We start from the raw sequence: 27,390 nt of genomic DNA, 5'->3' as shown, positions 1-27,390 counted from the left end.
GGCCCCGCCCTCCCAGTCTCGGGGCCGGAGGCGGAAGTGCCAGCGGAGCGCTCACTTCCGGGCGGCGGAGGCGGCGGCTGCGACCCGCGAGGTGAGGCTGCGGCGAGCTGTGGCGCCTGGGCGGCGGTCGCGGTCCCCGCCCGCCGTCCCTTTCCCCGACTCATGCAGGCGCGGCCAGGTGGCGGTGCAGGCGGCCGGGGGGGCCCCGGGGGCTTCTGAGTCCCGTCGAGAGGCTAGCGTCCGTGACGGGGCCAACGCCGCGCCAGGCCAGGAGGAGGGAGCCGGTGCGGACTTGAGCGCGCGGGCGGCGGCCTGGAGACCCGCGGCCACCCCTGGCGCCTCGGCCCCGGCGCAGCCCAGGGCCCGGAAGTGGGGCGAGGAGACCCGGCGCGCCAGCCCAGGACCGTGAGGGCGCCAGAGGCACTCGGGTCCCGCCCCTCAGGGTCTGCGGGGACTTGGGTATTGCTCCGAGAGCGTTTGCGGAGGGAATGGGGAGCGTCCTGGATTGGTGCACGGAAAACATGCGTAGAAACGGGCGGCTAACGGCAGAGGTCCGCTCTCTTCTTTGCCGGACGCTCCCGAGCTCCCCGGGTCGGATGTTGGTGGAGCCGGCACAGAGGCAGGAGTGCGCTGTCCTGAGGAGAGCGTCGTTTGCCCGCTCACCTGTTTACTAAGGCTGTTAAATAGTAAGACGTGGGATCTGAGACTCTACAGGTAGTGATTTTTGAGGGGAATCGTAGGGTGGGTGCTGAAACTTTGGCGGGGATGGTGAGGTGTGTACTGGCCCTGTGCCTCCGCATCTTCACCGGGGCTTCCTGGCACAGCCGCCCCTCCAGGGAGTTCAGGCCGGTGTAAAGGCTCTGGAAATGGGAAAAGGGGACCTGTCTAGGGGAGAGAAGTGCCCTGGAGACTGACGTCTGGTGTGAGTAATCTGGCTTCCTCTATGTGCTGATATCTAGTGCCTGTAATTGCCCCTGCTCCACTTTACGGTAAAATTGACTTCTGAAAGTTTGTATTTCTTATCGAGGAGTTCATAATCCTAGTTCTGATTTCAGTTTACTGGGTTGATGATCTCAGATGCTCTTATAGCTCTGCCGTGGACTGCTGACTGTTGGTGGAGGGGGTAAGTTTTGTCACTAACATTTCTACCTTTGTAACACATCCCCCCTCCCTGTTCCCCATCTAGCTGTGGACACGGGATGCCTCTAGTATGACAGGTGAAGAGATCCTCCCTGCTTTGTAACCATGAAGGAGACTGACCGGGAGGCTGTCGCAACAGCGGTCCAGAGGGTTGCCGGAATGCTGCAGCGCCCTGACCAGCTGGACAAAGTGGAGCAGTATCGCAGAAGAGAGGCCCGGAAGAAGGCTTCTGTGGAGGCCAGATTAAAGGTACGAGGTCACGGTAGCCACCAGCGCCTGCTGCACTCCCCAGCGGGACAAGGCCTTTTATCTTGAGGTTCAGGTTCATCTAACAAAGTTACAGTTTTGCCAAATTGGACATTATGAGGATGTGGAAGAAGGCAGACATGGACATTACCTTGATTTAGCACATTTTTTCCAATAATATATTGCCAGTTAGTAGATTGACAAACTAGACGGGGATGTTGAAAACACCAAAGGAACAACCCCTTTAAGCATCCCGAAGTGTCCATTTACCTTTTTAAAAAACACTAGCAGAATAACGGTTTTTCTTCTTTAGCAAATGCTCTTCCACCGAGTGTGTCCAGAGAGCATTTTGTTTGGGTTCTTTTAGCACACACTGTAGTACGCTGACTGTGTACCAGGCATTCTGTTGGCCTTGTGGGCAGGAAGGAAGAGAGCACTACACATTTATTAGTGTGTGTGAAAGTGAGGCAAGAAAGAAAGTCAGTCTTTTATGATTTGGATTGGCTTTCAACTTAATTCACATGGAGAAATTGGATTTTATTAAAACAATGCATGCCTGGTATAGTTATAAAAATGTTAAGACCACGGCCTGCTGACTGGCAGCACAACAGTCTTGAGGATTTAAGAGAGTGCGTTTGAGGAAGATTAATTCTCGCATGGACATGGAACAGCAGACTGGTTCCAAATAGGAAAAGGAGTACCTCAAGGCTGTATAGTGTTACCCTGCTTATTTAACTTATATGCAGAGTACATCATGAGAAACACTGGGCTGGATGAAGCACAAGCTGGAATCAAGATTTCCGGGAGAAATATCAATAACCTCGGATATGCAGATGACACCACCCTTATGGCAGAAAGTGAAGAACTAAAGAGTTTCTTGATGAAAATGAAAAAGGAGAGTGAAAAAGTTGGCTTAAAGCTCAACATTCAGAAAACTAAGATCATGGCGTCCAGTCCCATCACTTCATGGGAAATAGATGGGGAAACAGTGGCTGACTTTATTTTTCTGGGCTCCACAATCACTGCAGATGGTGACTGCAGCCATGAAATTAAAAGACTCTTACTCCTTGGAAGAAAAATTATGACCAACCTAGATAGCATGTTAAAAAGCAGAGACATTACTTTGTCAACAAAGGTCTGTCTAGTCAAGGCTGTGGTTTTTCCAGTAGTCATGTATGGATGTGAGAGTTGGACTGTGAAGAAAGCTGAGCACTGATGAATTGATGCTTTTGAACTGAGGTGTTGGAGAAGACTCTTGAGAGTCCCTTGGACTGCAAGGAGGTCCAACCAGTCCATTCTAAAGGAGATCAGTCCTGGGTGTTCATTGGAAGGACTGTTGTTGAAGCTGAAACTCCAATCCTTTGGCCACCTGATGCGAAGAACTGACTCATTGGAAAAGACTCTAATGCTGGGAAAGATTGAGGGCAGGAGGAGAAGGGGACGACAGAGGATAAGGTGGTTGGATGGCATCACCGACTCGATGGACATGGGTTTGGGTGAACTCCGGGAGTTGGTGATGGTCAGGGAGGCCTGGCGTGCTGCGATTCATGGGGTCGCAGAGTCGGACACGACTGAGCGACTAAACTGAACTGAACTGAATTCTTGCACTGATACGGTAGTGAAGTTGTCTGTCCAGTTGAAAACATGGGTGCCCAGGTTATGGCAGGTTTGACGAGACAGGATGTGGGTCATTCATTTGCAACAGCAAGGCAGCCAAAGACCTGTTGGACTAACTTGAAACAGTTTCATATCAATTTAAAAAATAGTTTAGACCTGCTGCATTTTTATCCAGAATTTTAATCTCTTTTGGAAACTCATGGATTAACTAACAGTTGTGTGGTCTTTTGAAATCATTAGTTATTTTTAAGTGCTACTTACGATTTATGGGTGAAAGGTGTTCCTGACTTCCATTGTGCTGGCCTGTCGTTCCCTTCCTATTCCCATGCACCTGCTGCTGCTCCTTCATGCTCTCTCCGTTCTGACTGACTGTGCGGCTCCCTGGGCGGCACTTCCATGGACTCTCAGAGTGAGTCTGAACGTCAGATGGGCCAGCTCTGTGTCTGGGGCCCGCCATCCTAGGGCGGAGTCTGGTTCTGGCTGAGTGGCAGGAACGCCCTCTCCACTTAAGTTAATGACAAGTCCTGACTGTTTCTCCATTGAGATCAGGCCTGTTAGGAAGCTGAGGATGCCTGCGAGATGGTGTGCAGAGTCCTAGGAGACCATTTAAGGGGGGCCATGGGACCCAGGGCATTCCCACAGTGGAGTCTAGCATTTTCAGGCCAAGGGCTGCATGAAGAGTGTTGGGAGGTTTTCTCAACAAAGCTTGAAAGCATTACTGTTCTGCTTATTGACTGTCTCTGTTACCGCAGCGCCTCTCTTCTACTCTCTGAGCCTCCAGGTCCGGCCTGGCTCTGCTCACCCCTGTGTCTTCCCTAGGCTGCAATCCAGTCACAGTTGGACGGCGTGCGCACGGGCCTGAGCCAGCTCCATAACGCGCTAAATGACGTCAAGGACATCCAGCAGTCCCTGGCGGATGTCAGCAAGGACTGGAGGCAGAGCATCAACACCATCGAGAGCCTCAAGGATGTGAAGGACGCGGTCGTGCGACACAGCCAGCTCGCTGCCGCCGTGGAGAACCTGAAGAACATCTTCTCAGGTAGCTGCCGGCGGACGTGTGTCCTCGGCCTGCTTGTGTTGCGGGGGGTTTCAGCTTTCCGGGGGCGACATGTTTTGTGGGCCCCCTAGAGTGGGTAAGAGGTGTGGTTCGGCCTGCATGGTTAGGGTCTTGTTTGAACGTGGATGGGTGGTCTGCTGAGTAGATGAGGGCTGGTAGAGTGTGGTTCTGAGTCTGTGGGGACCGAGGGACAGATGGAGAGCTGAACACGTATGCACGGGGAGAGATGTGCGCTCTCCCTCTGCCGCCGTGTGGCACGCGGGACCCTGCCAGGCGCGGGAGAGATCCCTGAGCAGCAGCTCCCAGACAGGAGGCCTGTGCACAAGCCGGAGGCTGAGGGTGGGCACGCCCTAGACCCAGCCCCGATGGAGGTCGGGCCTGCAGGAATCCTTGGGGCCAATCAGGGTGGCAAGGACAGAAGTAACCCTTTCAGAATCCTGTCCCAGTACCTGTTGGCATGAAGAAGAGCGCTCCGTAGCCCGGTTGGGCCCCGTGTCAGCCGTCACCAGGGCAGGGGCTCTGTTGTGTCCAGCCAGCTTCCTCGTGCTCTGCCCCCGGGAGCTCGTCCCTCCCCGAGTCCCTCCGTCCGAGTCCCTTCCCCCCGCGTCTTTGTCACAGCTATCAGCATCCCAGCCAGAAGCCTCAGGGTGGTCTGGCCCCTTCCCGTCCCTCCTGTGGTGTCTGGTCTCCGAGTGTTCATGCTGCTTGGCGCCTGCGTGTAACCCGGTGTGGTTCTTCCCCTCCGCCCACCGCTGTGAACCACAACACGAGTGGCCCTGTTCCTCTGGGTGCGTATGTCTGGTGGCAGCGTTGTTGAGTACTCAGCCGTCCCTCTGTGCGTTCTCGTCACCCTGGGCCTGACAACTGGGGCCCTGCTCTGCCCCCGTGAGTGGCCCAGCACCGCCTGCTGTGCTGGCCCCTGGCAGCAGTCCCTCCTGGTGACCTTTGGCAGCCTGGAATCTGACCGGCCCCCCTGCCAGGATCTCCTTCATGACGTTTAGAGCCTTCTTAGTTGATTTCCATCTTATAATTTCTTGTTGACTGTCATTTTCTTCTGGTTTTGTAAAATGAACACCAGAAGACTAAAGAGTTACCTTTTCATCCACATGGCATTTGGATCCACATAACCCAAGTGATCAAAAAACTACCAGTTCATCCATAGAGGTTGAAAATAATGTTCTTTTGATGAAAAGCGAGGCTGTGATGTAGACGTCGTTTTTGTTAGGAGCGTGTTTTTACCGAGAAAATGTTGTGCTTGTTTGTCTCCCTTCAGACTTTTATCATTGCCTGTAATTCTGTAGTATTATGAACAAAGCCTGTTTGTTCTTCTTTTCCACTCTTAAAAACTATAAAATATGCACAGTATAAAGTCTATCGTCTTGATCACGTTTAAGTGAACAGTTGTAGATGAGGTACTTTTATATCATTGTGAAGGCATCATCACAGTCCATCTCAGGGACTGTCTTCACCTTGAAAACTGGAACTCTGCACAGAGCTGTGTGTGAATTATGTCTCAGTAAAACTGAAAGAAGAACTTGAAAGTCTGCAGCTGTTAATGATACTCCCCATGGCCCCTCCTCCAAGCCGCTTACTGGTTATTTAGACTTTCTGTTTCTTGGTGGTTTAGGTTTTGTGTTTCTTGGGACGTGCACTTCATCTGGTTACCCCGCTGGGTTGCGTTTGCTCACAGTGCTCTCTTCTAACTCTTTTCCTGCAGAGTTGGCAGTAGTGTCCTCGCTTTAACTGTTTAGTACCTGAGTCTTCTTTTTCCCTTAGTTCATCTGGGTAGGGTTTGTCAGTTGTTAATCTTTTCAAAGAACTACCTTTGGTTTTCTTGATTTTTCTGTTTTGTGTTTCAATTTTCTGTTTATCTCTGCTCTAGTCTTATTTCATTTATTTTGATAGCTTTAGGTTTAGCTTTCTTTCCTTTCAGTTCACTTCAGTCGCGTCTGACTCTTTGAGACCCCATGAATTGCAGCACTCCAGGCCTCCCTGTCCATCACCAATTCCCGGAGTTTACTCAAACTCATGTCCATCCGGTCAGTGATGCCATCCAACCATCTCATCCTCTGTCATTCTCATCTCCTCCTGCCTTCACTCTTTTCCAGCATCAAGGTCTTTTCCAGTGAGTTAGTTCTTTGCATCAGGTGGCCAAAGTATTGGAGTTTCAGCTTTAGCATCAGTCCTTCCAATGAATACTCAGGACTGATTTCCTTTTGGTTTGACTGCTTTGATCTCCTTGCATTCTAAGGGATTCTTGAGAGTCTTCTCCAAAACCACGGTTCAAAAGCATCAATTCATTGATGCCCAGGAAAAAAAGCTTTGTTTATGGTCCAACTCTCACATCCATACATGACCACTGGAAAAACCATAGCCTTGACTAGATGGACCTTTGCTGGCAAAGTAACATCTCTGCTTTTTAATATGTTGTCTAGGTTGGTCATAGCTTTTCTTCCAAGGAGCAAGTGTCTTTTAATTTCATGGCTACAGTCACCATCTGCAGTGATTTGGGAACCCAAGAAAATAAAGTCTGTCACTATTTTCATTGTTTCCCCATTTGCCATGAAGTGATGGGACCAGATGCCAAGATCCCTGTTTTTTGAATGTTGAGTTTTAAGCCAACTTTTTCACTCTCCTCTTTAACTTTCATCAAGAGGGTCTTTAGTTCTTTTTTGCTTTCTGCCATAAGTGTGGTGTCATCTGCGCATCTGAGGTTATTGATATTTCTCTCGGCAATCTTGATTCCAGCTTGCGCTTCATCCAGTCTGACATTTTGCATGATGTACTCTGCATATAAGTTAAATAAGCAAGGTGACAATATACAGCCTTGACATACTCCTTTCCCGATTTGGAACCAGTCTGTTGTTCCACGTCCAGTTCTAACTGTTGCTTCCTGACCTGCATACAGATTTCTCAGGAGGCAGGTCAGGTGATCTGGTATTTCTGTCTCTTTCAGAATTTTCTACCATTTGTTGTGATCCACACAGTCAAAGGCTTTGGCGTAGTCAATAAAGCAGAAGTAGATGTTTTTCTGGAACTGTCTTGAATTTTCAGTGATCCAACGGATGTTGGCAATTTGATCTCTGGTTCCTCTGCCTTTTCTAAATCTAGCTTGAATATCTGGAAGTTCTCAGTTCACATACTGTTGAGGTGTGGCTTAGAGAATTTTGAGCATTACTTTGCTAGCGTGTGAGGTGAGTGCAATTGTGTGGTAGTGTGAACATTCTTTGGCGTTGCCTTTCTTTGGGATTGGGAGAATATTGAAACTAAGTATAGTTGACTTACAATGTTGTGTTAGTTTCTGGTATACAGCAAAGTGGTTTAGTTACACACATATATGTATGTATATTCTGTTCTTTTTCATATTCTTTTCTGTTACAGGTGAAGGTTTACCTTATTCTTTTTCTGGTTCCTTAGGTTGTGAAGTTAGGTTGTTGATATGAAATCTTTCTTCCTTTTTAATGTAAGTGTTTATAGCTGTAATTTGCCAGTATAGCTGTAATTTCTATCTTCCAGGCCCAGAGACTGACCCGTGTCTCTTCCATTTAACCTGCATTGGCAGATGGGTTCTGTACCACTATTGTGTTTGCATAAAGACTGCACAATTTTTTGTTCTAATTCTGTGAAAAATGCCAGGTAATTTGATAGGGGTTGCATTGAATCTGTACATTGCTCTAGGTAGTATAGTCATTTTCACAGTATCGATTCTTCCTATCCAGGAACATGGTGTATCTCTACGTCTGTTTGTGTCGTCTTTGCTGTCTTTCCTCACTGTCTTAACAGTTTTCTGCGTATAGATCGTTTGTCTCCTTACTGTCACTCTTGTTCAGTTGCTAAGTGGTGTCCGACTCCTTCCACCCCTGGATTGGAGCACGCCAGACTTCCCTGTCCTTCACTATCTCCTGGAGTTTGCTCAAACTCGTGTCCATTGAGTCAGTGATGCTATCCAGTCATCTTCTCCTCTGGCACCCCCTTCTCCTCCTGCCCTCAGTTTTTCCTAGAATCGGGGTCTTTTCCAGTGAGTTGGCTCTTCCTATCAGGTGGCCAAAGTATTGGAGCTTTAGCATCAATCCTTCCAGTGAATAGTCTGAGTTGATTTCCTTTAGAATTGACTTGTTTAACCTCCTTGCAGTCCACCCACCGTGACTAGACATTCAGTCTTGTTCAACTTTTTGTGACCCCCGTGGACTGTAGCCCGCCAGGCTCCTCTGTCCATGGAATTTCCCAGGCAAGAATACTGGAATGGGTTGCCATTTCCTCCTCCAGAGGATCTTCCTGGCCCAGAGATCGAACCTGGGTCTCTTGCATTGCAGTTTCTTTACCATCTGAGCCAGCAGGAAAGCCCCCCTGCACTCCAGGGGGTGCTCAGGAGTCTTTTCCAGTACAGTTTGAAAGCCTCAGCTCTCTGGCGTCAGCCTTCTTTACGGCCCAGCCCTCACATCCATACACGTGACTTCTGGAAAACCACAGCTTTGACTAGATGGACCTTTGTTGGCAAAGTGATGTCTCTGCTTTATAATACGCTGTTTAGGTTTGTTATAGGTTTTCTTCCAAGGAGCAAATGTCTTTTAATTTTGTGGCTGCAATCACCATCTGCCTTGATTTTGGAGCCCAGAAAAATGAAATTTGTCACTGTTTCCACTGTTTGCCCATCTATTTGCCATGAAGTGATGGGACCAGGTGCCGTGAACTTAGTTTTTTGAATGTTGAGTTTTAAGCCAGCTTTTTCTCTCTCCTCTTTCACTTTCATCAAGAGGCTTCTCAGTTCCTTTTCACTTTCTACTATAAGGGTGGTGTCATCTGCATATCTGAGGTTATTGATAGTTCTCCTGGCAATCTTGATTCCAGCTTGTGCTTCATCCAGACTGGCATTTTGCATGATGTACTCTGCATAGAAGTTAAATAAGCAGGGTGACAATATGCAGCCTTGATGTACTCCTTTCCCAATTTTGAACTATTTTGAACTAGTCTGATGTTCCAGGTCCGGTTCTAACTGTTGTTTCATGACCTGCACACTGGTTTCTCAGGAGACAGGTAAGGAGTTCTGGTATTTCCATTTCTTGAAGGATTTTCCACAGTTTGTTGTGCTCCACAGTCAAAGGCTTTGGCATAGTCAGTGAAGAAGTAGATATTCTTTTGGAACTCTCTTGCTTTTTCTATGATCCAACAGATGTTGGCAATTTGATCTCTGGTTCTTCTGCCTTTTCTAAATCCAGCTTGAACATCTGGAAGTTCTTGGTTTACTTACTACTGAAGCCTAGCTTGAAGGATTTTGAGCATTATTTTACTAGCATGTGAAATGAGTGCAATTATTTGGTATTTTGAACATTCTTTGGCATTGCCCTTTAGAATTGGAATGAAAACTGACCTTTTCCAGTCCTGTGGCCACTGCTGAGTTTTCCAAATTTGTTGGCATATGGAGGGCAGCACTTTAACAGCATCATCTTTTAGGATTTGCAGTAGCTCAGCTGGAATTCCATTACCTCCACTAGCATTGTTTGTAGCGATGCTTCCTAAGGCCCATTTGACTTCGCATTCCAGGATGTCTGGGCTCTAGGTGAGTGACCACACCATCATTGTTATCAGGTCATTAAGATCTTTTTTGTACAGTTCTTTGTATTCTTGCCACATCTTAATCCTGTTTGTTTCTGTAGGTGCTTACTGTTTCTCTCCTTTATAGTGCCCATCTTTGCATGAAGTGTTCCCTTGGTATCTCGTTTTCTTGAAGAGATCACTAAATCCCATTCTGTTGTTTTCTTCTATTTTTTTTTTTGCATTGTTCACTTAAGGCTTTCTTCTGTCTCCTGGTTCTTCTTTGGAACTCTGCATTCCATTGGGTGTATCTTTCCTTTTCTCCTTTGCCTTTTACTTCTCTTAGTATCTCAGCTATTTGTAAGGCCTCCTCAGACAGCCACTTTGCCTTGTTGCATTTCTTTTTTTTGTCTCGTTGGATTGATTTATTCGTGTGTATTTTGATCTTTGGATAAAATGAAAAATGGGATTGTTTCCTTAATAATTCAAGAGATTTCTGTTTATTTCTTTTGTATACTGCAACTTTACCAAATTCATTGATTAGTTCTAACTGATGGCATCTTTAGGATTTAGGATACTGTGAATATAGTAGTAGTATGTCATCTGCAGACAGTGATGGTTTTACACCTTATTTTCCAATTTGGATTCTTTTTATTTCTTTTTCTTCTCTGGTTGCCCTGGCTAGGACTTCAAAAATTGTGTTGAATAATAGTGGTGAGAGTGGGCACCCTTGTCTTGTTCCTAGAGGAGATGCTTCCAGTTTTTCCACCTTTGAGAACGATGGTTGCTGTGGGCTTGTTGGATGTGCGTTTACTGTGTTGAGGTAGGTTCCCTCTTTGCCCGCCTTCTGGAGAGTTTTTATCTTAAATGGGTTTTGAATTTTGTCAGAACCTTCTTCTGCATCTATTGAGAGGATCATACGAATTTTGTTCTTTAATTTGTTAATATGGCACATGACATTAATTGATTTGCATATATTGAAGAATCTTTGCATCCCGGAGATAACTCCAACTTGGTCATGGTGTATGATGCTTCTAGTGCATTGTGGGATTCTGTTAGCTAGTATTTTGTTGAGGATTTTTGCATCTATGTTTATCAGTGATATTGGTCTGTAATTTTTTTTGTTAAACTTTGGTTTTGGTATCAGGGTGATGATGGCTTCATAGAATGAATTTGAAAGTGTTCCTCCCTCTGCAATTTTTTGGAAGGGTTTGAGAAGGATGAGTGTTAGCTCTTCTCTAAATGTTTGGTAGAATTTGCCTGAGAGGCTATCTGGTTCTGGAGTTCTGTTTGTTGAAAGATTTTTATTTATAGTTTCAATTTCATCGCTTGTGACAGGTCTGTTTATATTATCTACTTCTTCTTGGCTCAGTCTTAGAAGGTTACACTTTCTAAGAGTTTGTTCACTTCTAGATTGTGAGTTTTATTGACATATAGTTGGTGAGAGTAGTCTCTCATGATCTTTGTATTTCTGCAGCGTCAGTTGTATTAATAATTTCTCCATTTTCATTTCTAATTCTTTTATTTGAATCCTTTCCCTTTTTTCCTTGATGAGCCTGGCTAAAGGTTTATCAATTTTGTCTTCTCAAAGAACTAGCTTTTAGTTTCATTGCGTTTTGCTATTATTTTCTTCATTTACTATTTTGATTTTTATAATTTCTTTTCTCTGGTAACTTTGGGTTTTGTTTATTCTTTCTCCAGTTGCTTTAGGTGTGAGGTTAGGTTGTTTGTTTAAGCCTTCTCTTGATTCTCGAGGTGGGGTTGAATCACTGCAGGCTTCCCTCTTAGAACTGCTTTTGCTGCGTCCCTCTGGTTTGGGCTGTTGAGTCTTTATCATTATTTGTTTCTGTGTACTTTTCAGTTTCCTCAGTGATTCTTAGTTATTTAGAAACATGGTGTTTAGCCACCACGTGTTTATGTTTTTTACGTTTTTTTCTGTAATTTATTTCTAATCCTTAACCTTCTGGTCAGGAAAGATACTTGGTACTATTTCGTTTTCTCAGGTTTACCAGGGCTTGACTCGCATAGGTGGCACGGGTGGTGAAGAGCCCGCCTACCAGTGCGGAAGACTTCAGAGGCGTGGATTGGACCCTGGGTCGGGAAGATGCCCTGGAGGAGGGCATGGCAACCCACTCCAGTGTTCTTGCCATGGACGGAGGACCCTGGTGGGCTACTGGCCATAGGGTCACAGAGAGTGGGCGTGAATGCAGGGGCTTCGCCAGCACACGTGACCTATCTCAGAGAGCGTTCTGTGTGCTGTGAGAGGAGAGTGTGTTCTGCTCTCAGATGGAATGTCCTGTAAATGTGAGATGTTTTAAGGTAATAAAAGAATAAAATGTGACACAGAGACATGAAATGAGCAAGTGATGTTGGGAAAGTGGTGCCAGTATGCTTGCCTGATGCAGGGTCACTGCAGACCTTCAGCTGGTGGGCGCGCGCGGCCCCTGGGAGGCAGGTGTGCCCGCCCTTGCCGCCGCCTCGGCTCCCACATGTGCCCTCGGTCAGCCCGGTGGAGAAACACAAGCCCTTGAGGCTCTGTCCTCTCTTCTCTAGTTTTTTTCCTTTTTAGCCTCATGATTGATAATTTTCTTTGTCCTGTCTTCAAGTTTGCTGATTCATTCTTCTGCTCACTCAAATCTGTTTTGAGAATCTGAAGTAAATTTTCCATTCAGTTACACTTTTGTCCATGTTTGCCTGTGGTTCTTTGAGCATGTTGAAGCACTCATCTTAGAGTCCTTGTCTTGTCCACTGTCTAGTCCTTCTCAGGGATGGTTTCTGTTTTTTTTTTTCTTTGAATCTCTCTTCTCTCCTCCCATCCTTGTTTGCCTTGTGCTGCTGTTGAGCAGTGGACATTTGAATCTAATTAACACGTAGCTCTGGAGTCAGATGTTCCTCTTTGCCAGGGTATGCCGATTTTATTATCATTTTTGCTGTTTCCACGTCTTAGGCTGCGTCTCTTTTGAGGACCAGGCTGGCATGTAAACTTAAAGTCTTCTCAGGTCTTTCTGAGCCTGTGCCTCTCCTGGTCATTTGCAGTCAGTTTCTACGTGTGTACTGTGCTGAGAGCTGAAATACTGTTCATGCCTTTCCCTGGAAGGTGTGAGCCTTCAGTGGCCTCCACAGCCCCACAGTGTGTGGCCCCTCACCCAAGTCCTGTGCGTGTGCTGGTTGTCCAGTGGGGGCGGGTTCCTGGCTGCCCTTGCCTGCTGCCCTCCTGGCACCCCAAGCTGCTCCACCTTGGTGTTTCACGGTGCCGTCTTTGCCTTCCCCCCAGTGCCCGAGATTGTGAGGGAGACACAGGACCTCATAGAGCACGGGGAGCTGCTGCAGGCCCACCGGAAGCTGATGGACCTGGAGTGCTCCCGGGACGGGCTGATGTACGAGCAGTACCGCATGGACAGCGGGAACACGCGTGACATGACGCTCATCCACAGCTACTTCGGGAGCACGCAGGGGCTGTCCGACGAGTTGGCCAAGCAGCTGTGGATGGTGCTGCAGAGGTCACTGGTCACCGTGCGCCGCGACCCCACCTTGCTCGTCTCTGTCGTCAGGATCATCGAAAGGGAAGAGAAGATTGACCGGCGCATACTTGACCGGAAAAAGCAAACTGGTTTCGTGCCTCCCGGGAGACCCAAGAACTGGAAGGAGAAGATGTTCACCATCCTGGACAGAACAGTGACCACCAGGATCGAGGGCACGCAGGCGGACACCAGGGAGTCGGACAGGATGTGGCTCGTGCGCCACCTGGAGATCATACGGAAGTACGTGCTGGATGACCTCATCGTGGCCAAGAACCTGCTGGCGCAGTGCTTCCCTCCGCACTACGAGATCTTCCGGAGCCTGCTGCGCACCTACCACCAGGCCCTGAGCGCGCGCATGCAGGACCTCGCAGCGGAGGACCTGGAAGCAAACGAGATCGTCAGCCTGCTGACCTGGGTTTTGAACACTTACACCAGGTAATGCCCCCTTCACACCTGACATCTCCTGTTCCGTAGGCTGCTGGCAGTCTGCACAGCTGCTGGGTCCTCGACCCAGGGCGGGCACCTGGCACCCGCAGGCATTGCCTCTGGTGGACGCGTCTCCTTCCTGGGCTGCCTGTGACCCGGGATTGGGTCGTGCAAAGGCTCCTGTGCTTGAGGGGCTCCTGCGCCTGGACAGTGGGGAACAGCTCAACATTGTGTGTGCCCCACAGTGACCCCAGGAGCAGGAGGTGTTGGCCATCTAACCCGGAGGCTCCATGACCTGCACAGTCGCATGGCTGCTGAAGGGGCCCCAATTTCTCTCTCGGGCTTCTGACAACCCAAGTCTGGTTTCTTCTCCCCTGCGTGCTCAGAGAATCAGCCACCCTTTTGATCTTCAGCCTTGAGGTTTTGTCACTCCGTGAAGGGGCCGTGAGCCACTGTGTGCCAGCATCATTTTGAGATTGGACTTGAAGAACAAGGCGGTGGTAGGGTGTTCTCAAAGTCTTTAAGGTTAGCTAGTGAGAGGGACAGAGAAGGCCATGGCACCCCACTCCAGTACTCTTGCCTGGAAAATCCCATGGATGCAGGAGCCTGGTGGGCCACAGTCCGTGGGGTTGCTAAGAGTCGGACACGACTGAACGCCTTCACTTTCACTTTTCACTTTCATGCATTGGAGGAGGAAACGGCAACCCACTCCAGTGTTCTTGCCTGGAGAATCCCAGGGACGGGGGAGCCTGGTGGGCTGCCGTCTATGGGGTCGCACAGAGTCCGACACGACTGAAGTGACTTAGCAGCAGCAGCAGCAGCAGCAGCAGTGAGAGGGAAGCACAGTTTATCCTAGCCTGTCTTGTTGCTAATGTGTAGAAATTGAACCTCTTGTTTTAGTAGTAAGGTTTGAGGATTTTTTTAAGTATTTTTTTAATTGATAAATTTTAATTTTATTAAAGTTTAGTGACTTTTAAATTACATTTTAATTGCTTTTGTTTATTTGCTTATTTGACTGTGCTGGGTCTTTGTTGTGTATGCGCTTTCTCCAGGTGCAGCGGGTGGGGCTCCTCTTGAGTCTGGTGCGCGGGCTTCTCACCGTGGGGGCTCCTGCTCTTGTGGAGCACGCAGTCTAGGGGTGCGGGCTTCAGCAGCTGTGGCGTGCAGACTTAGTTGTTCCACGGCATGTGGCATCTTCCCAGATCAGGGGTTGAACCAGTGTCCCCTACATTGCGAGGGAGATTCTTAACCACCATGGAAGCCTGGTTTGGGGATTTCTTTGGTTTGTGTTTTGTTTGTTGTTTGGTAACCACTTAGAGTAAAGAACGTGTACGTGTGTACGTTTCAGTACAGGAAAACGTGAAGAGAAAGAAAACGTCTGTTGGTTGTGGCTGACGTACTTGCAGCGGCTGGGCGGGGCTGGGGCCTCCGAGCTTCCTGTGTGCCGGCCGCCTACCACAGCCATCCCCAGTGCACAGGCCCCGTGGGTCACCCCCGCGGAAGGCCTCTCACCGTCCCCTTCACCCTGAGGCCTGGGGGAACTGTGCCCAGGGTCAGTCGGCCGGCCGGTAGGGAGCCGGACTTGAGTCTGGGGTCTGGGCCCCCGCCGTGCTCGAGCCCCCAGACTGCGGAGCGTGCACTTGCGTGGCTGCGTGGTTCAGGCTTCATCTGTCTCTCGCGCACCGCGTGGTCAGCACTGTCTTGTCAGTGGCGGTTTCTTGACAGCCTCCTGGCTCATCATGTTCTGCTGTGTTGGACTTTCTCAAGGGAAACATTGGGCTGTTTCCACACTAGAAACATGTTCGTGCAGGATTAAGGTTCTTGGGGCAGAAATAGTCTAGACTGTAAATGGTCTTTGGGTGTTTGCAGAGTGTCATGATGCACTTTTTCACGTAGGAAGACCTGGGGTTCCTTACAGGTGTTGGATGCCGTTAATACCTAGGGTTGTTACTCTGGACCCGTGTTTAAGGAGTCATCGGAGCAGTCAGCCCAGGCCTTCTGGGAACCCAGCCTCGTACCTCGCTTTCATGTTTTTTTGTGAAAGCTCTTTCCCAGACTCAGTCCGCCGCTCCGCATTCTGGCCTCCTGGGCCCCGCGGGCCGGGTGCACACGTCAGGTGGTGCCCACTCTGGGCCCCGTCCTCTCGCAGGAGCGTCAGGGCTAGTACCCGCGCCTCGCGTCTAGACCCAGGGCTTGTTCCCCGGCTCCTGGGGCCTTCTGCCTGCTTGGCCCTCCGCGTCCCCAGGGTGCCATGAGGGGCAGATGGACCTCCCCTCCAGCCTCTGGGCAGATGGGGCGGCAGGAGGGGGCTGCCTCACTCCAGTCCTGTAGCTGAGTGAGCCCCGGCCCAGGAGCAGCCCTGCCGAGGGGTTCACGCCTCCCTGGTGATCAGTCTGTCTCATCCTCCTGCCTCCCTGGTAGTCAGTCTGTCTGTCTGGTCGTTCCGCCTCCCTGGTAGTCAGCCTGCAGTCTGTGTATCTGGTCCTCCCGCCTCCCTGGTGGTCAGTTCGTCTGTCTGTCTCTCCCGCCTTCCTGGTAGTCAGTCTGTCTCTCCCGCCTCCCTGGTAGTCCATCTGTATGTCTGTCTCTCCTGCCTTCGTGGTAGTCAGTCTGTCTATCTCATCCTCCTGCCTCCCTGGTGGTCAGTCTGTCTGTCTGTCTCTCCTGCCTCCCTGGTAGTCCGTCTGTCTGTCCGTCTCTCCTGCCTCCCTGGTGGTCAGTCTGTCTGTTTGCCCCCCTTTGCTGCAGCGTGGAAATGATGGGGAACGCAGAGCTGGCCCCCGAGGTGGATGTGGCCCTCCTGGAGCCTTTGCTCTCTGCAGACGTGGTCTCCGCGCTGCTGGACACCTACATGTCCACTCTGACCGTGAGTCATGGTTGGTCCCACACGGAGCCGGGGTGGAGGGAAGGCGGCCCCTTCTGGACTGGTCGGAACCTGCTCCACTGGAGGATGGACCTGCCTGTTCCCTGGGCTGAGACCAGCCGCCTGGATGTGCAGGGGGCCTGCCCACCTCCAGCACTGAGCCGGGAGCTGGAGGGGCAGGCGGGCGGGCGGGTCGCGGCGCCTCCCAAGCCCTCGGGGCCCAGGGAGAGGGGCCGAGGGCAGGCTGACTCCATGGCCGGCTCTGTCCTCCCTGTGGCTCAGTCCAACATCATCGCCTGGTTGCGGAAGGCCCTGGAGACGGACAAGAAGGACTGGATGAAGGAGACGGAGCCCGAGGCCGACCAGGACGGCTACTATCAGACGACGTTGCCCGCCATCGTGTTCCAGGTGCGTGGCCGCAGGGCCTCTCACACGCACATACACACCCTCCACCTCCACCCCCCATGGGGCTTCTAGGGGCCTCTCACACACACACACACACACACACACACACACACACACACCTCCAACCCCCCGTGGGGCCTCTAGGGGCCTCACACACACGCACACACACACACCCACACACCAGCCCCAACCCTTCGTGGGGCCTTGAGGGGCTTCACACATACATAGTTGCACGCTGACCTCAGGGAGAGCCTTTTTCTCTCCAGAGCTGGAGAGCCAGGGGTCAGGCTTGCCAAGTAGTTTTGCCCATGGTCGCAAAACCTTACATCTTCTGTGTTCCTAGGGGTTTTTTATTTCAAACTAGAAGCTACTGGGTTGGCCAAAAAGTGCTTCAACTTTTAAATAAAAGACACATTTTTCATTTTCACCAAGAACTTTATTAATCAACAAATTCACTGTTCTACTGCCTTCTGCCGTATATCCAGGCAACTTCATAATCCCATCTTCCCAAAAGTTTTTGTCTTTTTGAGCAAAGAGCTGTTCCAGTTCCTTTTATAGTCTTCCAGAGAACTGAAATTGTTTCCACTAAAAGAATTTTATACATACTGAGATAAATGGCAGTCTGAAGGTGCGTTGTCTGGTGAACACAGCAGATGAATCAGAACTTCCCATCTAGGCTGTAACGCTTTTTCCTGGTCATCAGAGAAACATGCGGGTTTATGTTGTGCTGATGGAAGATTATGCATTTTCTGTTGACTAATTCCAGACGCTTTTCATCGAGTCCTGCTTTCAGTTGGTCTAATTGGGAGCAGTACTTGCTGGAATTGTTTGGTTTCCAGAAGGAGCTCATAATAGAAGACTCCCTTTCAGTCCCACCATATACACAACATTGCCTTCTTTGAATGAAGACGGGCCTTTGGTATGGTTGGTGGTGGTTCATTTCGCTTGCCACAGGATCTCATCTGTTGCATATTATTGTATAGGATCCACTTTTCACTATCTGTCACAATTTGTTTTAACAGTGAAACGTTTTTGTTAATTAGTATGTGGATATATAGTTATGAAGGTTTTTTTTTTCATTTAAATTACATGGCACCCAAACATCAAAGAGATGAGCATAACCAGTCTGGTGCAAATGATTTTCAGCACTTGATTTGGATATTTTGAGTATGTTGGCTGTCTCCCATGTGGTAGAACATTGACTGTTCACAATTAATGTCTCGATACGATTGCTGTTAACTTCAGCTGGTCTGGCCCACTGCGGAGCGAGGCATCTCCAGCACGGAGCTTTGCAAACCGCTTCCCGTTTGGTCAGTCACAGCACCTTTGCCATACATCTGCGTGAATCTTTCTGCCTTTCAGTTGCGTTTTTACTTCTTTTGAAGTAGTAAAACATAATATGCCAAAAAATTACTTTTTTCTTCCATTTTCAATGTTAAAATGGCTTCACAAAAATTCGCCAATTTTTGAAAAACGCATGCTGATATGAAGCTGTCTGGATACAGTCTAACAGAATTGTTTGAATGAAACTAAAGACAACTAAGTGCTACTAGAACTGTCTTACGGAAAAAACAACGAATGTTGTGGCCAACCCAGTAATTACTTTATGTGTCTGGCGCTTACTTCCTGAGGTAGCTGGCCAAGGCTCGTCTTCATAAACACTGCCTAGGCGAGTCTAATGCGATGTACTTTGGGGGAGTCCTGTGGGTTTTCAGGGTAATCATGCGCTCTTATGAGCAGTCTGGTTTTTGACGCCTGCTGTGTCCTCGAGTGTGCTTGCCTGCCTCCTCCTGGCCTGTCCAGTCTCCTTTCAGAAGTTGCTGGCCATGTTCACACACTCTCCTGCTGAAACACGGAGCTGGTCCCGGGCGTGTTGGGCCCACCCTCTCCTTATTTGGAGACTGATGTCCTGTGATGACGGGGGCAGGCTCTGCCTTCTGGTCCTTCCCCACCTGTCCTCATCTGGCACCCCCGCTCCAGGGTGTATTCTCCCAGCTTCAGGGTGTATTCTCCCAGTTCTTCTAAGGAACCCGCATGCCGGGACCGGTCCCCATGTGACCTCAGCTACCCCAGCCCCCATCTCCCGTGAGAACGTGTGTTTCCCCTGGGGGAGGCCAGCCTGTCTGTAGGTGATCAGGAAATGGTTCACTGGGGTTTTTTTTTTTTTTCAGCCTGCTGAGAAAGTTTTGTGTGTTTGTTGAATTAACTTTGTTATTTTTCAAGTGGCTTCATTTTTCTCTCTGAATTTCAATTGTCCTAACTACCAATTAACTTCCGGGGGACTGATATGGGAAACTTGTATCTTCGTGACTTTATATCAAAGTTCATAAGTTCTTCGATTTTTAGATGTTCGAGCAGAACCTTCAAGTTGCTGCTCAGATAAGTGAAGATTTGAAAACAAAGGTACTAGTTTTGTGTCTTCAGCAAATGAATTCTTTCTTAAGTAGGTATGTATTCTTACCAGTGCGCTAATTATAAAGTGTATTTTTTTTTTTTTTAATGAAAAGCTAAACTGTGTTGATCTTAGTCTGGCTAGTATTAAAAAGAATTTAAGGCTGGACTCATCATAGTCAGCTGCTCCTGCTGTTTAGAACTCACACCCTGTCTTACTTTCTGCCTTTTGTGCGGGTGCACCCCTGGGGTCCCGGGTGCGAGGGGGGCCTGAGTGGGGGGAGGGGGGCTGGAGCTCCTGCCAGGGTGGAGTGGGGGCCTCCTCCAGACTGCCTTCCTGGTGTCCGATTTCCTGGGGGGCTGGGGAGGCCACCTTCCCTCAGAAGGAAGGAAGGTACTCAAAGACCAGTACCTCACCTCTGAACTGTTCATGACGGAGGTTTTCAGACACAGACAGAAGCAGAGCGACACGAGAGCCTCTTTGCCCATCGTCCAGCGTCAGAGCTCCATTTAAAGCCACCCTCTCCCCCGGTTGTGCTGAAGTACGGTTGACTCGGAGCAAGATCCGGGCCCTGGAGGGCAGCTGCAGCTGCAGGTCCACAGAGCACCTCCCAAGCGGCTGTCCTGCCTGTTGTCCCGAGTCCGCAGCTTCAGCCAGCCTCGGCTCCCATTGGGCAGCGGGCATGGTGACTGAAAAAATGCACGTGGCCATGAACCTGTGAGGTTCAAACCCACATTGTTCAGGGGTCAGCCGTGCTTGACTGTGGACGCCAGACCCTGTAGCGTGGCTCACATGCTTGCCTGCCCTGACCTCAGTGCCGTTGATGTGCACACGACAGCCACGAGTGGCTGCTGGCCCCCGCGGCCCCTCGCTGCGTTCGGGGTCCCCACTGGTGTTGGACGTCCCTGCTCACACAGTTGTATATCCAGGCCGGGTCCGTGGACGGCCTGCCCCCAGGCCCCTGGCCCTCCTGTCCAGCGCCCAGGGCTCTCCCACCGGGCCTCAGCCTGCCGTCTGCCCCGGACCAGACACTGACTAAAGGCTGAGGCCCTTCTGTGTCTCCTCACTGCTGGGCTGGAACGCAGCAGGCGTTCTCCGCACTCCTGCCCCGGTGGCTCAGGTGCCGACGGCCCGGCCCTGCACAGAGTCCCCGTCGGCCTCCACCCGTGAGAGTCGTGCCTTGAGCAGGGCGTCTTGTTGGGATTCTTCTGTGAAGCTGACATTCTCCTCGTCAGCCTCAGCTGTATGGTTAACTGAGCCATGCTTTGGGCAGAACAGTGGAGTTAATGCTTAATTACTCCCCTTTAGTGACCAGTTCTGAGTTTGCTCCTTCCTAAAGATCCTCTGAAAACATACACAGATACGCAGGTGTGCTGTGTTCTTCTGCTACTGTGTCTGTCTGAGAATCTCCAGAAAACGTTCAGAAGTGAAGTGTGCGGCCATTTCAGTTTCTGCTCCTGACATCTTAAAGTCTTATGTATTTTTACTTTGACTTCTTTGGGGAAAGTTTCAGAAAAGGACGTTTTATCTAACATTTGATCATATTCCCAACACTACTGTATGAGTTTCTACGTGAGTTACATGTCAGATAAAATAATACTTTCCCAGTTACAAATGTTTCAGAATATTTGTATAATCAGAATATGGAGTCATATTTCAATGCCTGATATGAAATTTATGATACTCTGTTTTAATTGATGAGCTGCTCTTGGCGTAGGTCGCCCCCCCGCCTCGCAGTCTTTCAGTCTGAGTCCCCGCTGCGGTGCCAGTGGTGGGCCCGTCTGCTGGGCATGGTGCCGGCCGGGCCGTGCTGACCACCCGGTTCCGCAGGTACAAGGAGGAGGCGCAGCTGTACAGGGACGAGCATCTCCGGGACCGGCAGCACCCGCACTGCTACGTGCAGTACATGGTCGCTGTGGTCAACAACTGCCAGACCTTCAAGTGAGCCGCGGGGCAGGCCAGCGGGCGGCGGGCGGGCGGCGGCAGTGGGCAGGCGGGCGCCTCACGGCACCCTGTCTGTCTGCTGCAGAGAGTCCATAGTCAGTTTAAAAAGGAAGTATCTGAAGCACGAGGCGGAAGAAGGCGTGTCTCTGAGCCAGCCGAGCATGGATGGGGTTTTGGATGCCATTGCTAAAGAGGGCTGCGGCAGCCTGCTGGAGGAAGTCTTCCTGGACCTGGAGGTGGGCGCCCTCTCCCCCACCCTGTGCTGGGCCCTCCCGACACGGTTTCGCATAGACACGCTTCCAGGAAGTGTCCCGTCAGTTTTGGGGTGGGAGCTGGTGGTGTTCACTGGCAAGTTCTGGACTGAGTCGAGCACAGCGCACAGTCAGGAGTGAGGCCCAGGCAGGTCACCTCAGAGGCATGGAGTGTGACGAGCACGTGAGTTTCCTTGAAACAGGGAAATGGCTCACGTTATTCAGGGATGGCAGGAACGAGGATATGCTGAAAAGCAGAGGCATGATGTTTTGGGTCCTGCAGGGAGGAGCTCCTGGGGTTATGGGCGGGATATTTCATGTCTGTCTCAAAAATGGTTAGAAAACAAACGAACTGTTTAAAAAGACAGTAGAGAAACAGACAAAGGACATGAGTAATATTTCACAGGAAAGGGAGTAATCTTATGTCCTGAGTAGGAGACAGAATGCCCAGTCTTACCAATCTTCTAAGAAAAGTAGATTAAAGCGGTGTTTGTGTTGCTTACGGGATGGCATGGATTAAGAACATTTCTACCACACAGTGATAGGGCTTGAGGAAAAAAAGAGACTCTTGTATTCTTTGCAGCACTGTGAATTGGTGCGGTTTGGGGGGCAGTTGGTATGTGTTGGAGGCAGCAGTCATGAGGGTTGTAGTTTGCTACCTTTTGACTGAGCAGTTCTGGTTTTGGGAATTTCACCTGCAGAAACATACAGATTCACTGCAGCCTTCTTTGTAATTGAAAAATGAGACATTTTAAATGTCCATCAGAATTGAGTGCATAAGTTACAGAGCATGCACACGATAAATAGATGTAGTCAGTTCAGGTGAAACATTCATGCACAGATACCTCCATCAGGTGTAGTGTCAGTCTCGTGTGGGTAGTGTGTGTGTGCAGTTTCTGCACGAGTGTGGCGGTCATGATCACAGCCTCAGGCAGGTGTGCAAAGGTGGACCCCTGGCTCCCCCCTCCCCACTCCCCATGACGGGCCGGCACGAGGATGTTTTCTGTGGTTTCTGCTTCCAGCAACATCTCAATGAACTGATGACAAAGAAGTGGCTGTTAGGGTCAAACGCTGTAGACATCATCTGTGTCACTGTGGAAGACTATTTCAATGATTTTGCCAAAATTAAGAAGCCATATAGAAAGGTAAGAGCATGGGGCCCCATGTGGTCTCAGCCCCCAGGCATCTCCTGTAGAATCTGGTGTCATTAGTTCTCAGGGTGAGAATTCAGGGGTGGTTTTGTGCCCCAAGCAGGTTGGAGACACTGGTGTCTGAAGGTGGAGGGCGTGGAGGCGATGGGGCGTCCACCATGCTGCCCTCGGCCACACCGCACAGCTGCAGGCCTAGAGCCCCGTGGTGGCGGGGCCGAGCGAGGGCGGGGCACCGGCCACGGCTCTGACGAGAGGCCGGGGAGTGGCAGTGCCCGCTGCATGTCTGTGCTCTGGGCCCGGCGGGCAGCACTCAGCACAGGGCTCACCGGTCCCTCTGGGACCCATGAGATGCCCCCATCCCCATTCAGGTGTCAGGCAGCCGCTGGGGAAGCTCAGGGATAATCGTCAGGGCGTGGGGTGGTTTTTGCCATTGTTGCTTTAAAATCAGGGTTTCTGTTTCTGCCTTACGGAAGCATGAGTGCTTCGATACAGGGAACTCAGGCCCAGACACTCAGAGGTGGGTCTCCAGGTCCCCTCAGGGCTCCTTGGAAATGCTTGTTGCATTTGTGAGCAGTGTCACCCTGCAGATTCCTGTCTGGTCCTCGTGTCTTTGTGTTTTCTCGTCTTACTGCCCTGGCTGGGACCCCTAGGAAGGGGCATCTTTGCCCCTTGAAAGTTTAAATTCTAACTCTGCCATCAGAGTAATGCAGGGAGAACCTGGTGTTTTGGGTTTTTATTTTTTTGTTTGTTTAGGCTGCCCTGGGCCTTCACTGCGGCTTGAGGGCTCTCAAGTGTGCGGACTCGGTAGTCGCCTGTGTTTAGCTGCAGCATGTGGGATCTTAGTTCCCCTACCAGGAATCTAACCCAGGGCCCTGTGCTGGGTGTGAGGAGTCGTAACCACCGGACCTCGAGGGGAGTCCCTAATGGTCCAGTGTCGGGAGCTTCTGGTGGTTAGAGGTGGGACCATTTCTTTCAGTTTTGAATTTCTTGTTGCTTGTAGAGTTTTTGGTTCCACCTTTTGTTTTTTTGAACCTTCTGTGCTTTGATCTGACGGTGATGTTTAACGTGCTCAGCCTGGGCTTGTGGCTCACCCTCTAATGTGGGATTGTCTGCTCTGCTGAGAGCCTGGCCTCACCCGGGTCCCTGAGTGGCTGGGCGCCGTCTCACTTTGTCTTGTTTGGGGCCCTTGGGGTCCCCCTCGGTTCAGTGCGGGGAAGGAGCTTCCTGGCTTCCCTGCTGGAAGGGGCTTCTCGTGTCTCGGGGCCCTAATGATGAGTGTCGTGTCAGCACTTTTGTGCTCACATGTTCACAGGTGACTGCCTGGGGTCTGTCTGTCACTGAGGGTGGGCTCTGGAGAGAACCACGGCCTTCTCCAAAATGGTCCAGAGACGTGCTGTCTGCAGAGACCAGTGTTGAGGAGCCCTCTGAGCACGGGTGTGATGTGGGAGGGGCCGAGCAGGGGCCTGGCCGGATCCCAGTCCTCCCATCAGCTCCACACTCCCCCTGAGCTGAGACGCTCAGAGGTGTGTGCAAGCCCGGCAGGGTGAGGAGACCAGCCCCAGTGCCCCCCGGGTGGCCCGCGAGCCCCTGAAGGGGTGTCAGTCAGGCAGGCCCAGCTGCCGCCCACCACCTTACCCCCACAGGAAGCACTCAGCAGCAGGTTTGTGCCCAGAACATGTCGGGCGAGGCTGCAGGCAGGCGCCCCTGCGGGCTCTTTATTCTAGGACAGGCCTGAACCGCAGGGCGCCCGGCGGCGCCAGCTTCTGGCTGCGGCCACCTGGCTGCTGCGCCTGCCCTTTTCCCAGACGCGAAACACGGTGAACTTGCTGCCCTGCTAAATTAGAGTTTGTAGGAAAGCCTCAGAAGAGCTCAGTTTGTAGACACTGAAATCGTGTCACTGAGACGGGAAGGCTGACCGCGCCCCGTCCGCAGCGGATGATCGCCGAGGCGCACCGGCGTGCGGTGCAGGAGTACCTGCGGGCCGTCATGCAGAAGCGCATCTCCTTCCGCAGCGCTGAGGAGCGCAAGGACGGCGCGGAGCGCATGGTGCGGGAGGCCGAGCAGCTGCGCTTCCTTTTCCGCAAGCTGGCTTCCGTGAGTGCGCTGCCTCTTCCTGCTGGGACCTGCCTAGCCTGGGGGCGGGGGCTGGGCACTTAGTGTCCCCATCCGTCAGAGAGCTCGGGCTGCCCCCCTACCCCTTCTTGAGCCCTCTCTGGGGAGCAAGTCCTGAGGGGTTGCTGTGAAAGAGGTGGGCGCGGGGGTGCGCCCCGGGTACATGTGCGGCTCAGCGCCCTGCTATCCCGCAGGGCTTTGGAGAGGAGATGGACAGCTACTGTGACACCATCGTCGCTGTCGCAGAGGTCATTAAGCTCACGGACCCTTCTCTGCTCTACCTGGAGGTCTCGACTCTGGTCAGCAAATACCCAGACATCAGGTACCAGCAGAGTCTCCCCTGAAGTCGCTGGGGAGGGGGAGGGTCCCAGGTGTTAGGTGGGAGCCCCCACGGTGGGGGGAGTGTGGCAGCTCTGGGCTTCTATGAGGACCCTGAGGCCTGCAGATGGCGACGTGGGCAGAGCATGCGTCAGAGTCCATTGTGAGGCTCTCGAGTCACGGTGCCGGGCGTCCCTGGACATGGTGTACCAGGGAGAAGGTAGCCAAACAAACAGGCTTCTGAATTCCCATCCTGTGCTGTCTCTGGGCCCTCCTCCGGGCTAGTGGGGGAGGGAGGGAGGGGCTCCCCTGCAGCTGCACCCCGATGCCCCCTCGCCCCCAGGGACGACCACATCGGGGCACTGCTGGCCATGCGGGGGGACGCCAGCCGGGACATGAAGCAGACCATCATCGAGACACTGGAGCAGGGCCCGGCCCAGGCCAGCCCCGACTACGTGCCCATTTTCAAGGATATCGTGGTTCCCAGCCTCAACGTGGCCAAGCTCCTCAAGTAACCGGTGTGACCCCAGCCTCAGACGGCCTCGTGTCAGAAAGCACTCCCCTCCCCACCCCCCGCCCTGTGTGCACACTTCCAAACTGTTGCTCCATAAAAACGCTGAACTGCTGTCAGGGACTGACAGTTTCCTGCCACCACCTCACCAGTCATGACCTTGCAGACCTGCCCAGAAGCCGCTTTCAGGTTTCAGATGCCTGAGCTCAAGGTCAGGCCTCCCCGGGAGCAGACCTGCCAGCAGGCGATGCGGTGGGTGTGGTGGGTGAACCCACAGGCAGGTGGATGATGCCAGGAGCGCCTGCGAGTTACTCTTTACACCACGCGAATTACAGACCTGCACCTGAGGAGCAGGGAGCCCTGGGCGAAGTCTCGACCTGGCGCCGCCCGGCTGGACGCGGCTCCTGGCGGCCGCACTCCGAGGTGGCTGCAGGATGGCTCCGGCGTTCGCCCCTTCTCCTCCTAGCGGACAGTGTGTGGGTGCTGGGCTGCTCTGAGGGCCCCGTCCTTCCTCACCCATCTAGAACCAGAGTGCATGCCGTGTTGTTTCCTCACGAGAGGCAGAAAATTCACGTGGAGGGCTCTTCTTGGAGGAGTTACACACAACCTTAGAGACGTGAGAGGCGGTTCTCACAGCCAGTCCTGGCACAGGAGAGGCGTGGCTGTCTCCCAGGCTTCCTGCCGGCTGCTGTCTGCTAGCACGTCAGTCCAGACCGGCTCCTGCTTGACCAGCCTGAGAGTCTAGGATTCAGTCGTGCATGGTTTGTGAATTAGTGAAGTTGAGTGTTACCAGTTATTAGTTACTGCGCCTCATGATAATGAAAATACATTTGTTTTTCCACTTAATGAGAGAATTTTCACTCTGAGTTACTTCTTGAGTAAATACCCACAGCGACTGCAGATTGTGGCGGCTGACCCAAGTGACCGGCCCTGTGGTGGCCACCACACGCCTGCACCATGGTGGTCCCTGAGCTGAATGCTGGACATGACCACATTCTGAGGGCGAGGATGCGCTGGGTGGCGTAGTGGGGGCCACGGCAGAGGGCCACTCCCAGTGGCCAGGTATGGTGTCCACACTGACGCCCAGGGAGGGGGCATCTCCAGGTCACTCAGTGCAAGGCCCACAGGCACCTGTGCTGAAGGCCAGCGTCTGCCCCTTGCTCAGGCCCCATGTGTCCGTTGGAGGAAGTGGGTTCAATGGTGGGAGCTGATTTCACAGACACATCGAGTCTTGGCATTGTTTGTAGAAACACTGCTGTTCAGTGGAAGCACACCTTTCAAGTCAGAAACTTTCTGACACGGGTTTGTTTAGCGGGTTTCCAAAACGCCGGGAGAAGGGACTCTTGACCCCACGTGCTCGTCACACTGCCTGCGTGCTGCCCCTGCACCTGCCTCATGCAATCCACGCTCCCCTAGTGAGGACACGGAGGCAGGGCCTGGAAGTGAGGGTGGGTTTCTTCCTCTACTGAGGACCTCAGTCAGGGCTGGTGGGCAGCACGGGTATCCAGCTGCCCTGAGGCCCTCCTGCGTGGGAAGAGGCCGTGGGTCCCTAAGCAGACATGACTGTCCTGACGAGGTGACGCCCGGTGAAGACAGAGTCGTGGTGAGGCTTCTGCCAGCCCAGGACCATCAGAGGCTGCAGAGGCCGGAGGACTTGCCTACAGGGCTCAGGGGGCACAGCCCTGGCCCCCCGCCCCCCCCTCCCGCCCTGATTGCCAACTCCAGCAATAAGTGTTATGTTTTGGGGCGGGGGGCAGCTGCAGGAAAAAGCCGCCTCCTTGCTGGAGACTATGCTTTCCATCAACATGGAAAGGGCTGTAATTACTGAGTCCTCTTAGAACGTCTATGGCCTAGATTTTGACTTGCTAGTTTTTTTTTTTTTTTTAATTTCTTTTTTATTGAAG

At 51.5% G+C, this 27,390-nt stretch overlaps 1 protein-coding gene across 3 annotated transcripts; it reads left to right on the top strand.

Moving 5' to 3' along the window:
• Positions 1–26,337, top strand: EXOC3 (exocyst complex component 3). 3 transcript variants are annotated; one of them, XM_027519943.1, is made up of 13 exons: positions 1–91; positions 1,187–1,389; positions 3,823–4,042; positions 12,867–13,548; positions 16,288–16,405; positions 16,685–16,810; positions 19,154–19,254; positions 21,030–21,140; positions 21,229–21,379; positions 22,417–22,539; positions 24,478–24,639; positions 24,852–24,979; positions 25,319–26,337. In XM_027519943.1, the coding sequence occupies exons 2-13, from the start codon at positions 1,246–1,248 to the stop codon at positions 25,488–25,490; spliced, it is 2,238 nt and encodes a 745-aa protein (XP_027375744.1). In that variant the 5' UTR covers positions 1–91; positions 1,187–1,245; the 3' UTR covers positions 25,491–26,337. The 3 variants fall into 3 exon arrangements, with proteins under 3 accessions (XP_027375744.1, XP_027375746.1, XP_027375745.1); XM_027519945.1 differs by lacking the exon at positions 1–91 and adding an exon at positions 156–686 and having other exon boundaries at positions 25,319–26,335; XM_027519944.1 differs by lacking the exon at positions 1–91 and adding an exon at positions 156–714 and having other exon boundaries at positions 25,319–26,335.
• The last annotated feature ends 1,053 nt before the right edge of the window (positions 26,338–27,390 follow it).

This window comes from Bos indicus x Bos taurus, chromosome 20, assembly GCF_003369695.1.
Source record: "Bos indicus x Bos taurus breed Angus x Brahman F1 hybrid chromosome 20, Bos_hybrid_MaternalHap_v2.0, whole genome shotgun sequence".
NCBI classification, from domain to species: Eukaryota; Metazoa; Chordata; class Mammalia; order Artiodactyla; family Bovidae; genus Bos; species Bos indicus x Bos taurus.
This window is presented reverse-complemented; position numbering and strand designations above follow the sequence as displayed.

What these genes read in the sequence shown, in the direction of transcription:
- EXOC3 (XM_027519943.1), top strand. Translation starts at nt 1,246, where the DNA reads ATGAAGGAGACTGACCGGGAGGCTGTCGCAACAGCGGTCCAGAGGGTT. An exon ending in CTGTGGAGGCCAGATTAAAG is followed by an intron (nt 1,390 to 3,822) that starts GTACGAGGTCAC and finishes TGTCTTCCCTAG; the next exon opens with GCTGCAATCCAGTCACAGTT. An exon ending in CCTGAAGAACATCTTCTCAG is followed by an intron (nt 4,043 to 12,866) that starts GTAGCTGCCGGC and finishes CCTTCCCCCCAG; the next exon opens with TGCCCGAGATTGTGAGGGAG.